Here is a 14,465-nt window from a genome sequence, read left to right on the forward strand (position 1 = left end):
AAATGTTTTGATACCATAATGACCTTCTTATATTTTAGTGATTTTTTGAAGTGTTTATTTAAATGTATAGTAGTGCGTGAACTTGACATGTAAATTCATATAATTGAAATAGTTAAATAGGTATATTATTTAATATTTATTATGTTTTCTATAAAAGGTGGGATAAAAACTTGAATTTTTTTTTGATACCATAACGGCCTTCTTGAATTTGAGTGGATTTTTTGAAACGTTTATTTGAATGTATAGTAGTGCGTGAACTTGACATGTAAATTCATATAACTGAAATAGTTAAATATTATATTATTTAATATTTATTATGTTTTCCATAAAAGAATCGATAAAAAGTTGAATTTTTTTTTATACGATAAGATAAGGGCCTTCTTGAATTTCAATGGATTTTTTGAAACTTTTATTTGAATGTATAGTAGTGTGTGAACTTGACATGTAAATTCATATAATTGAAATAGTTAAATATGTATATTATTTAATATTTATTATGTTTTCCATAAAAGAAGTGATAAAAATTTGAAAATATTTTGATACCATAACGGCCTTCTTGGAATTTTAGTGGATTTTTGAAACATTTATTTGAATGTACACTAGTACGTTAAAGTAAATTCATATAATTGAAATAGTTAGCTATTTATATTATTTAATATTTATTATGTTTCCCATAAAATAAGGGATAAAAAGTTGAAAATTTTTTGATACCATAATGGCCTTCTTGAATTTTAGTGGATTTTTTGAAATGTTTATTTGAATGTATAGTAGTGTGTGAACTTGACATGTAAATTCATATAATTGAAATAGTTGAATATGTATATTATTTAATATTTATTATGCTGGTGGGATAAAAACTTGAAAATTTTATAATACCATAATGGCCTTGTTGAATTTCAGTGAATTTTTTGAAATGTTTATTTGAATGTATAGTAGTGCATGAATTTGATATGTAAATACATATAATCGAAATAGTTAAATATATATATATATATTACTTAATATTTATTATGTTTTTCATAAAGAAGTGATAGAAAGTTGAAATTTTTTGATTTTAGCGTGCGTGAACTACAGGGCATGTAAATTCGATCAGTTGGTTAAAAATGGGAGAAGCAGGGTTTTCTGGGCAAAGCTAATTTACTCATCCAACCAAAGCTACCGTCCAAAGTTTGATTGCGTTGGGAACCGGTTTCCTGTCAGCATTTAATTTTACGATTAAGTTTTAACAGGAGAGCGATCGACTTGGGGTCCAATTAATAGAAGCCTTTGTTTGAAGCCCCTGTTTGCAAAAAAAGAAAATAAAAACAAGTTTTCGTAGCGACACCCCGCGGCTAGCTATAAAATGGTCTCCGTTTCTCATCTCATACACCATATTCACATCGCATTTTGATATTTCCTTTTTACCAACACACAAACACTCTCTCTCTCTCTCTCTCTCTCGCTTTCAGTTCATGCAATGGCGATTGAATGTATGATCCCAACCCCAAGTCCTGTTCATGAGGCCCAAGAAACTCAAATTCATCCAGCAACGGCTTTGGTTTTCGACTCCTCCGTTCTCCGCCACGAGTCCAACATCCCAACCGAATTCGTGTGGCCCGACCACGAGAAGCCGGCCGTCGTCCCAGAATTCCAGGTCCCGGTCATCGACCTATCTGCCTTCCGTTCCGGCGATCCCGTGGCCATTGCGGAAGTTTGTAAGCTGGTGAACGAAGCCTGCCAAAAACATGGCTTCTTTCTGGTGGTTAATCACGGAGTTGACGCTGACCTCGTCTCCGAAGCTATTAGTGTCATGGACCGCTTCTTTGACTTGCCTCTCTCCTGCAAACAAAAAGCTCTCAGAAAGCTGGGCGAGCATTGCGGTTATGCCAGCAGTTTCACCGGCAGATTCTCCTCCAAACTACCATGGAAGGAAACTCTTTCTCTTAGATTTTCTGACGAGAAAGAATGTTCCCACATAGTGGAAGAGTATTTCCAGAACAAAATGGGCCCAGATTTTGCTGATCTCGGGTAGGTTCAAATTCAATTCATCTATCGTAAATATATATATATACCCCATGCATATATGCCCTTTTAATTCGATACAGTAAGAGGTTAATTAGTTAGTTATGCAAACATACATATAATTAGTTACATAGTACTACGTACTAGGATTTGATGAACATACATACAGGGAGATTTACCAAAAGTACTGCAATGAGATGAACAAACTGGCTCTGGAGATTACGGAAGTGCTGGGGTTGGGTTTAGGCGTAAAGCGAGAGCATTTCAGTGAATTCTACCAGGAAAACGACTCGGTATTGCGACTCAACTACTACCCACCATGCCAGAAACCAGAGCTCACTTTGGGGACCGGACCTCATTGTGATCCAACATCCTTAACCATCCTCCACCAAGACAGCGTGAGTGGGCTTCAAGTATTTGTGGACAACGAGTGGCGTGCAGTTAACCCCACACCCAACGCTTTTGTCGTTAACATAGGCGACACCTTCATGGTACGCGCTACTTAGTATATTCAATTCCATCATCTACAAACTAATAACTAACTAACTAACCTGTTATTAACATATATATATACAGGCACTTTCGAACGGGTTATACAAAAGTTGCTTGCACAGGGCTGTGGTGAACAGTGAGATTCCCAGGAGATCCATAGCTTTCTTCCTTTGTCCTCACAAGGATAAGGTGGTGACGCCCCCACCAGAATTGGTGGACTCCGATCATCCTAGAGTGTACCCAGACTTCAAATGGCCGACCTTTCTTGAGTTCACCCAGAAGCATTACAGGTCTGACATCGAGACTCTACTCAGCTTCGCTTCATGGCTTAAGGAAAATCAAGCCCCCCTTGCAACCCAGTCCTAAGCAGCAGCATGCAGCGGTAATAGCAATAGCAATAGCAGTACTGCTACTAAGCTCCTATCTATTATCATATCCCTACTTTTCTATCTAAGTAATTCCCATTAGGCACCACCAAAAATATGAGGATGTATGTTGATGTCTGCACCAGTAAAAAATATTAATTAATGGAATTGCCGCTTCTTATTTAGTATTTTATGATGAAGACAAAGCGTTATCCATCTTTGGTTTATTTTAACTTTATTATATTCAATTCTCCGACCCGCTCTTTTGCTACTACATAACATGCACATATCGAGTTAAAATTTCATGCGGTCCAGGACAAAGTCTATCAGGGAGGAGACGGAAATATCTACTCCCAAAACCAGTAATAAACTTTTTTTTTTTTTTAATTTTTGTTTAAGCAATGGAAAAGATAGATTACTACAAAATAGTTCCGGTGTAAAGAGATAGTCTAGGAATACGCTTTAGAAGCTATGTTATGAGCTACTAAGTCAACAATATACTTAAATTTAATTCTCTAAGTTAACATTTCACAGATAAAATTGGCCTGGTTCGTTTGTAAGTTACAGGAGTGGAAATGAAATAGCCATGTTATATATATAACATAAGGAAATTGAAGATACAAATAATTTTTTTTTTTTTTTTTTTAATAATCCAAGGATTGAAATTAGAACTATTCATACATTCCAAAAGAAATGAATATAAGGCAGGGTATCCAAAGTCAGGCATTTGATAGAAAAACAAAAAGCTACTCCGTATAGTATAATTGATTTAATTCTTTTGTCCTTTAGTTCCACTTGTTGAACAACCTTTTCAAAAAAAAATAAAAAAAGACTTCAATTCGTGATAATCAACAACAGAACATCTGTAATTTCAACTCTACAACAGTTACCCATTCGCTCGTGTGCATGTATTAGGTGTGTTTGTTGATTGAGGTTAATATCATGAACTCTCAATGCTCGACAATAGAGTATATATTAGTTCAAGTTAGCCCAAGGTTTTTATGAGAAAAGACTTATTAGAGTTTTGCAATATACTTATAAGCTAGGAAGGTTGGTTTGTTTGACCTATCCTCAGTCGGAAATTCTCGATCAATAACTTACGTTTTAATCTCAAAGGCACTTGTAACTTTACGTTGCTGGCCTTGAATATGAGAAAAATTATATCATTACACACATGTCAGTGTTATATTAGCTGGATATCTTAATTAAAAAGGTACAAAATTATACTTAATTAAATACATTATATTGAATAAACATCAACAAAGTGCATGTGTTTCGCAATCAGCATATAAGTTATAAGAAATGAAATCTGTTTAAATTGTAGTTTTTATCCAAAAATTAAAGGAAAAAAAATGGAGATGAATGCATGCATCAGGAGGCAGGAGGCCTGGGAAAGGGACAAAGTACTGATGAATAAAAATAAAAGGGAAGCTAGAATCTATGCATGCATATAGGATTATTGATAAGCGTGCATTGTTGTAATGGATGGTTGTGCAAAACCAGAGGTAGGTGATGAGGATTTTGGTTTTATCCTTGGCATTGTTTTTATATACCTGGAGATTTAATTTGGCATCTTGCGCCAACATACATTCAAGTTTAAGGAACACGTACGAAGTCAGGCCATTTGTCCTGCATGCCACGCCACAACATTCTTCATTTCTCATCGTATTCAATTCTATCCCAGCAGCATTCAGTCCATGTATGTATAGTACCTCTCCCCCCCCCCCGTTTGATTCTATCTCGATCCATGTCTCTCTCTCTTTTTTCTCAAATCTTTTTTTTTTGTGGCACATATTTGCCGCCTATTGTTATCCAATCATTACAAAAGTTGATTTTTTTTTTTTTATGTGCCTAACAGTCATGCAGCATTGTTAACTGCGAATTCACTAAAACCGAGTTGAAGCCCAGCATGCATAATTGCATATGGGACATTTATTATGGATGGTGACATATCAACAACGAAATATACTATAATTAAGTAGTTTTGTCAAGTCAACTTTATTACAGACGTGGAACGTATCAACAAGTAACGAATTTATTAAAATTGAACTAGTTTTGTTACACGAGACACTGACGACACTGTACTATTATTTAATTTTACTTCAAATCTAAAGAGAAGTCTGATCTATACATACATACGTAAACCTAACTAGTTATGTTGCACTCAATTGTCAGGTATCATTATTTCACGTGACGTCATGATATTAGTTAATTCACATAGATGCAATCAACTATAATATGATATAGTTGTACAATTTGCCTTATATTTGTCTTGGCTCAAAAGAATATTATATGGAGTACTAATAATATTATTAACTAACACATTGGTGGTCCTTAATTATCACATACATTTATATATCATGCTCTCCTGTACCGGCCAACGTCACTATTTGGAAGATGGGACAACGTTAAACTATGGTTGGAGGCCATTGATGGCATGCAGGCAGTTTTGTCAAAGACAATTCTTGATGGAATCACCGGAAAGATCATAAAGCCGACCGGCGGGTATGATGAGACAACGCCGATATGATGACACTCTTCTTAAAAACAACATCGTCGCCTCTTCATCTCGTGCAACTATGGCCAACTCTTTTTTGTTCATTTAATAATACTAAATTAATGAATAACATGTTTTTGATTGTTTGTGGTGATATGCATAGAAATGAAGATGAGAACGGAAGTGGAGAAACGACAAGCTAAGGCGGAGTCTCTTTCTGGTAATATAATGCATACAAAATATATGAAGGCCCCAACTTCACGTGGCAACATTAATTTAATTTGTTGTTTTTGTTATGTGATGAGAAGCTATATTTGTACACACATCCAAATATTGCGCGAATGGACAAATCTAACTTTCTGCCATTGAAATATGACATTAATTGTTACATGGATATAAAAATTAGCTTTTGAGAAGAATTGTGGGATAGAGATTTGGAGAGCCAACAAGTCATGCCTCTGCTATCCATACAAGTTTATTGTCATTTATTGAGCACATATATATATATATATATATATATATATACACATACACAAACAAGACGGTCTGCATGTCCGGAAGTAGTGGTCAAATAGATTGTGATTCCCGTATCTAAAGATTAAGAATTTAATTCTCAAAAGTAAGATTTATCCCTTAGATATCCTTGAATAACGGTTGTGTGTTTTTTTTTTGTGATGAAAAAAAGGGACCTACACTTATTGTCCATAGCTAATTTGCTGATGAAACGTCTGCGCCACACTGCAATGCCTTGGTTTTGTTCTTTAATTATGCTGTTAAAACAATGAAACCTAGTTGTTCTTTATTTGCTGCAATCACGACAAATAATGCTTGTTTTTTATTGTTAATTGTGCTGCCCCACCCCCTAGCCAAATGTTTTTATGTTCGCTTGTTCTTCATCAAATCACTACCACAAATGGATGCCTAGCTATGTTTATAGTCTTTCGAAGTATATGGCAATTATGTTAGGGAAAAAAGCAACAAAAAACGTAGCTGCATTTTCAGCGCCCTTTCAAACATACATATGGACCCAAACAAATTAAACAAAATATCTACTTACAAATTTTCATTTTTGTAATTAATCTCAAAACACAAATAATATATGTGTGTGAGAGAGAGAACCATGCCTTAGATAAAAACCTGCATAAATGCACAATTTACTACCCAATCTATTCCAGGGTAGATTGTGTGTATTGTGCACCTAGAGTATTACATTGTGTGCATTATACACCTGGAGTATTAGATTGTGTGCATTCATCCACTAGTTTGCAATTTTCACCTAAGAGGTGGTTCTCATTTGGACACAACAAGCATGCATATTGAAAGTTGAGTAAAAGTAGTGATAGAATGGAGTGTGTGAGAGAGGATATCCTCACACCGGATATCATCTCAAGAAGTGGATCGGAAGGGGTTAAATAGTAGGTGGTTTATCACAAGAGTGCGGAGTGTTTGGAAGCTAGTTCAAAGAGTGAGTTGAAGGATATGAAGTGCTAAGTGTAATGATAAAACAATTAACTAAGGCAATAAACAATCAATAGTAGTATAGTACTAAAACTAAGGGCTTGGACTAGGTCATTAAGTGTAGATGTTATAGTGTATCCTTGGATAGAGCTCATATAATGCATTGACAATGGAACTAGGGAGATGCTAATAGGTGCCAACGCCACACTAGCGGTCGTTGAACTCTCAATTAGCTTCAAGCCTCACTCTTATGGTGACTCAAGGCCATTGAAGCATTTTATCAAACATGTGGTGTTCGATGAGGGGTACCCCGTCCCCGTTAGAGTTGGGAAAAACATTTTTCACCAAATTAAACATTTTTTCATTGACCAAAATGAATTCTTTGACTTTATTTTTCTTGTATACATAAATATGAGAAATTTTGTTAAAAAAGAAATGAAAACCAAAAGTCATTTTTCAAATTTCTAAGAGTTAATACCACAAATGGTCCTCTGACTATTGGGGTAGTACTCCTTTTAGTCCTTGACTTTTAATTCGACCACAAATGGTCCTCTGACTTTCATTTCTAACCACAAATAGTCATCCATTAAAATTTCTGTTAAATAGGTGTTAAATCTAGGGGTATTATTGTCAAATTGATATATAATGGTCATAAAATAAAAATGTTTAGAATTTTTCACCAACAAGCATAATTGAAACAATTAACAAATATAAATACTCCTAAATAAAAAGATAATACACTTTATATCTCGTAATTATGAGTACAAAATGAAGATTTAATATTAGAGCTATCTGTTTTAATTTAACCAACAGATTAAAATGGAAGAATTTTTTTTTCAAAAACCTTGCTTCCATCATTTTCATGGTTGTTCATACATGGCCGATTAATAGTTTTCACTCTTCATTAATCGATCAAACATTTTGTTTGGGACATAACTGAAGGCCGCCACCGTTGAATTAATATAATTAATCAATTACAAATTGTGAACATTAATCATGAATTTTTATTTAATTTGTTCATTTATGTAATTTGTCATGTCCATTTTGTTTTTATATTTATTAACTTAATGTTTAAAATTAATCATTTTGTTTTTATATTTATTAACTTAATGTTTAAAATTAATTATGTTGTCATATAATTATCAAAAAGAAGTAATCATAATAATAATGTTGTCATATAATTATCAAAAAGAAGTAATCATAATAATATTGTTGTCATATAATTATCAAAAAGAAGTAATCATAATAATATCAATCAATTTGACGATATTACCCCTAGATTTAACACCTATTTAACAGAAATTTTAACAGAGGACTATTTGTGGTCAAAAATGAAAGTCAGAGGACCATTTGTGGTCGAATTGAAAGTCGAAGACTAAAAGGAGTACTAGCCCAATAGTCAGAGGACCATTTGTGGTATTAACTCAATTTCTAAATTGACCCACAATCTTTTATAGTTAAATAATTAAGGTGAAGGAAGTGTAAAGGGTGTGTTTGGTTTGTGAGATTATACACTAGGAATTGGAATCAAAATTTTAGTGATTGGTTGACAACTTTTTAAAACACCACTATGAGTGTTGATTACCCTTTCAATGAAAAATTTCATTCCCTAATTGAAAAGAGGTATCATTCCATCTTATTAGTAATTCAATTTTCAAATTTGGATTAGTACTTTTAGATTTTTGTTTTGATTTTTTGTTCATATTAATACTTTGGATGCCATTATATTAGCAACAATTGCCTTGATTTTTTGTTTTTATATTTTTAAAACATTTATTCCATTATAAGACCATACACAACCAAACATCAATATTAGTAATTATGCCAATTCCACCTTACTACCAACCATACAAAATACTTTCACTAAAATCTATGCTATTTATTTGATTTCGATATCGATTTCGATTCTACGTGCGAACCAAAAATACTCTAATTCCGAATAATAAGGTGCCTACGTGTCCAACATACACAAGCAAGGCTGCCCACATTGACAAGACATGGAGATCTTGATTTCTTCTCTACCTTGTCTTTTCTTGTAACACCTTTTATATATCTCCACAGTGAATCTCATTATCGTCATCGGCACGACAAAATTGGAAATAGTAACTATGTACGCAACAATTATTTTTCCCTTCCCTTCGTCTTTATCCTACCTATCCATTAAAATTAAAATGTTAACGTAATTGCGACAGCTCCTTGATTACGTTAATGATTTATCCATTAAATTAAAATGTTAAATACGATCCACTATATGTAGAAGAAAATATTGGAATTGTACTGTGTCCACTAGGCACCATATACATGGCGAGATTTTAATTGCCTATATGTCGCAAAACATCACATCTAATCACTACATAAAAATTCTCTGGATCAAGCACTTACAATTACGCAAAAAAAAAAAAGAAAAAAAAAAAGAAGATAGCTAGTAACAAGACGGAATTTTATTTTTTCATATATTTGTGTAGAAATCAACATAACGTTTTAATGTCAAGAGTTGAACTAACTCTCCAAGTCGTTGCCCACCCTAGTCGATACACCTTGGTTCCCTACCCTAGACCAACTATCTTCTGAATTCTTATCAACACAATACTCCTTCAATTACAATACCACATATCTAAGAAGATAATACAAATGGCTTGATCTCCAGACACCACAAAATTACCCAAAAACAAGTTAATTCGTCACCACAAGATATAATACACCTTCCTTATTAAGATCTTTTACTTATATATATATATATATATATATATATATATATATATATATATATATATATATATATATATATATATATAGCTTATAATATTATATATAACATGGACAATGATGGATAAAAAAAATCTACAAGAAGGGCCATATGAAAACACAGTCTAAGGCTGTTATAACCCTAATTAAGATGAGAAGGTAAATTATACGCAGAAATTGCGAATGAGACGTACGTAGTGTGGGCAGGGAGTGGATGGTTTTGTTCATCGTCAAGAAATCAAAGCAGCCATATCACCTTGGAGTTTGTGGTGTGGCAATTTGATCAACCTGGGTCCTATATTTCAACTTTTAATTTGTTTGGTTTTGGGCGTTGGGTGGGGGGTGAAAATGACTCGACTTATGTTCAAAATATAAAATCTTTTACAGATACATCGTTAACAGTTGGGTACATTATAAAAGAAATGCATTGTTGGACAAAACAACAAATAGGTTTCACTTAACTTTTATTTTGGTTGCTAGTGCAGGCACAGCCAGGTAGGTCGTATCATGTTAGGATTTGGAGAAGCAATATCAGCTACTGCTTTTCTGTCTTTTATATATTCCTATGCAAATAGATTTTTTCATGCGCTTGTGTTATTAAGCACTATAAGGTATGCAAAAATACATCACAACGTGTTCAGAAATACATCAGGGTATGATGTACTTGTGCACTTCACCCTGGTGCATTTCTGAACGCGTTGTGATGCATCTATGCATATTTAATGATATATGACCGCATGTCACAGAGTTGTGTATTTGTGTAATTCACCCGTGCATTTCTAAATATGTTATGGTGTTATGTGTGTGTGTTTTTACTTATTTATCTCATCTTTAACTTACACTGTATTCTACCTTCCACCTACCTATTAACTTAATTATGATGCATCCGCGCACGGACTACTAATACAAATTTTAGTTCAAATTCATAGTTATAAATTAACTTTTGTGTATAGTTAAGACCTAATTCACCATCATATATATATGCTTAGAACTTAAAATTTGATCATTATCACTGAATAAGTGAATATATATACAGTAGGAGCCATATGTATATGTGCTGTACTTGTGTACCTATCTACGTAACGCAGGATACTAGGATCCATATATAGATTACATGGAATCATTGAACTGCAAAAGCTGAGAGATAGTGTTGGCCAATTTGTTATCCTTTGCACCGAGACTTGGTTTCAGTTCATTTTTATTTTTACTGTTGTCATGCCTTTATTTTGTTCATAGATTTTGTGGTCTGTACTTCTGACAGCGGTCTTTTGACTTTTTGATACAAAACAATTAGAGTGCTATTATAAGTTACCAAAAAAGAATTATATTATTTTTAAAAATTTATATTGGGATCAATTTAATTCTATGCTATACACACTAGCTTATTAGTGNATATATATATATATAGCTTATAATATTATATATAACATGGACAATGATGGATAAAAAAAATCTACAAGAAGGGCCATATGAAAACACAGTCTAAGGCTGTTATAACCCTAATTAAGATGAGAAGGTAAATTATACGCAGAAATTGCGAATGAGACGTACGTAGTGTGGGCAGGGAGTGGATGGTTTTGTTCATCGTCAAGAAATCAAAGCAGCCATATCACCTTGGAGTTTGTGGTGTGGCAATTTGATCAACCTGGGTCCTATATTTCAACTTTTAATTTGTTTGGTTTTGGGCGTTGGGTGGGGGGTGAAAATGACTCGACTTATGTTCAAAATATAAAATCTTTTACAGATACATCGTTAACAGTTGGGTACATTATAAAAGAAATGCATTGTTGGACAAAACAACAAATAGGTTTCACTTAACTTTTATTTTGGTTGCTAGTGCAGGCACAGCCAGGTAGGTCGTATCATGTTAGGATTTGGAGAAGCAATATCAGCTACTGCTTTTCTGTCTTTTATATATTCCTATGCAAATAGATTTTTTCATGCGCTTGTGTTATTAAGCACTATAAGGTATGCAAAAATACATCACAACGTGTTCAGAAATACATCAGGGTATGATGTACTTGTGCACTTCACCCTGGTGCATTTCTGAACGCGTTGTGATGCATCTATGCATATTTAATGATATATGACCGCATGTCACAGAGTTGTGTATTTGTGTAATTCACCCGTGCATTTCTAAATATGTTATGGTGTTATGTGTGTGTGTTTTTACTTATTTATCTCATCTTTAACTTACACTGTATTCTACCTTCCACCTACCTATTAACTTAATTATGATGCATCCGCGCACGGACTACTAATACAAATTTTAGTTCAAATTCATAGTTATAAATTAACTTTTGTGTATAGTTAAGACCTAATTCACCATCATATATATATGCTTAGAACTTAAAATTTGATCATTATCACTGAATAAGTGAATATATATACAGTAGGAGCCATATGTATATGTGCTGTACTTGTGTACCTATCTACGTAACGCAGGATACTAGGATCCATATATAGATTACATGGAATCATTGAACTGCAAAAGCTGAGAGATAGTGTTGGCCAATTTGTTATCCTTTGCACCGAGACTTGGTTTCAGTTCATTTTTATTTTTACTGTTGTCATGCCTTTATTTTGTTCATAGATTTTGTGGTCTGTACTTCTGACAGCGGTCTTTTGACTTTTTGATACAAAACAATTAGAGTGCTATTATAAGTTACCAAAAAAGAATTATATTATTTTTAAAAATTTATATTGGGATCAATTTAATTCTATGCTATACACACTAGCTTATTAGTGCAGATACGTAACACAAAATTATTATAGGAAAGATTTGAAAGTAATATAATAATAGTATTGAAGAAGAGATCGACCAGCTTTGAGCAGCTTGGGGGTGTCAAAGCCAAGTATTGAATTTATTCAAATTATTGTTCCCCATTGACCTATTACAAAAATATTATTTATACTAGATACTATAGTCTATAGCCATACAATGTATAATTGTCCTATTATAGATAATTACATTTGTTCTTTGCACATACCATGATTATCCATTATGAGATGTACTAGCGTATGATCCGTTGAGCGTTACTAACTTTGACGTCATCTTAGTTGTTGGATATATTTGAATGCAAATTATATTGTGAACCATGATCATGGCTGATACTGCAGTTGTGTTGAAAGGATACTACAATATCAGCCATGTTCCATGGTCCACGGTATAACGACTGATATTTGAAAGCATGTGGTTGGGCTTCTAGGTCAATTGGATGGTTATTTGTTCATCTTGATTTGTATGCCTTGCTAACCATCTTGATGAGCTCCCAAGTCGGCTTACTGAACAAGGTGTGACGCTTGAGACCTATGATAATTCTTCCAACACTATTTTTCTTTGTTTCTTTGGAGGTAATGTATGGTATTCTACTATTGCATGTGAAACTAATTCCAATTGAATTCGAGTCACGCATCTAAAATTTGCTTGACACAACTCTTTATGTAGTGCCCATTTCAAACAGGAATAAAGATGTAATATAGGACACAAAACATTTATTACCCCTATATATGTATTGTTTGGTTGTTTAATTTATTTGTTGGTGTGTACATCACAACCCTGGATTCAGTGTCCAAAAGTAGCATCTGACTTGTGGCCCAAAACAAAGATAGTGGGATTCTCTTTCAGCAACACACACATAAACTAAATAAATATACACATACAAGTCCAAAGTTGAAAATTAAAGAAACAAAATACCACTCCACCTGTTCTTTAAGAAAGCCTTATACAACGTTGGGCCGCAGCCCAGACAATTCGAATATTTTTTTTTTGAACGTACAATTCGAATATTATTACTTCAAATTTTAATATGTTAGTCCATAGCAAAAGCAATTTTACGGCTTAAGGTTTAACAGCACAAGAGAGAGGACAGCCCTTTGGACACATGGTGGACTTTAGTTCAAAACTTATTTTTTTACTATTGACATACTCTGTAATTGCAGTGAACATTTTGTGTTTGTAAAGAAATTGAAAATATAATTAAATACAAACATATTACATGGTAATTACAAACATATAATATATTAATTGCAAACACATAATATTTCAACAACATATTATGTGTTTATATGTTTTTAGTTTATTTATAAACACAAATTTTTAACGGGATATATAGAATATGTCAAATGAAGAAACATAGTTTAAAGGTTATTTTAATTTTGACCAGGTCCACAATGCAATGTAATCTCTAGTCTATGGCGTAATTTGTCCCCTTTGGAGAGAGTGAGTGTCCATCCCTATTTTCTTTATGGATACATTTTTATTCAAATAATAAGTGTATTATGTGAAATGTATAATAATTTTTTATTAAATTTTAATTAAAAGTATTACACATATCATGTTATACGATTCTTTAAAAGACTTATTCATATCTAAAATATCAACATTTTAACATTATATAGCCCGGTGTAAAACATGTCAAATTTCAAAAAGAAAAAAAAAATATAAAAACCTTTTTACAGAAATTATCATCATATATGTTCATGTTTTCAAATACTTCCAAGCTCTTAAAATAGAATGCATTTTGACATGTTGTAATATCTACTGTAATTGCAAAGCGAAAAATAAAATAAAGCACAGAATAAGAAAAGAAGCTACTTTTGTTGATAATGACACTGGACTTGTGTTACACAATCCCGATGTTCCAGCATCTAATTAAAGGATATCCTACAGCAACATAAACCGAATGTTTTTTTATCCAACTTTTAGGGTCGTGCACTAATATCATATCATTTATTATAAAAGGTTCAGGGATTCAGGCCTTTCATATTTAGCAATCCATCCACATATTAAAAATAAAATTGAGGGTTTCGACATACTAGTGTTTATATTTTATATAATAAAGTCGAAAAGAAGAGAAATTAAAATTGCAGTCCATGTGGTTGTGGCGTTCAAGCTAGAATGAGAT

The 14,465-nt window shown here is 33.1% G+C and overlaps 1 protein-coding gene across 1 annotated transcript; it reads left to right on the plus strand.

Annotated features, from left to right (window-relative positions):
• The first annotated feature begins 1,373 nt into the window (after nt 1-1,373).
• On the plus strand, nt 1,374-3,058 carry LOC116012399 (gibberellin 20 oxidase 1-like). The gene is made up of 3 exons (XM_031251932.1): nt 1,374-2,007; nt 2,171-2,492; nt 2,578-3,058. The coding sequence occupies exons 1-3, from the start codon at nt 1,457-1,459 to the stop codon at nt 2,857-2,859; spliced, it is 1,155 nt and encodes a 384-aa protein (XP_031107792.1). The 5' UTR covers nt 1,374-1,456; the 3' UTR covers nt 2,860-3,058.
• Nucleotides 3,059-14,465: the final 11,407 nt, after the last annotated feature.

The sequence above is a fragment of the Ipomoea triloba genome, chromosome 3 (assembly GCF_003576645.1).
Source record: "Ipomoea triloba cultivar NCNSP0323 chromosome 3, ASM357664v1".
Classification (NCBI taxonomy): Eukaryota; Viridiplantae; Streptophyta; class Magnoliopsida; order Solanales; family Convolvulaceae; genus Ipomoea; species Ipomoea triloba.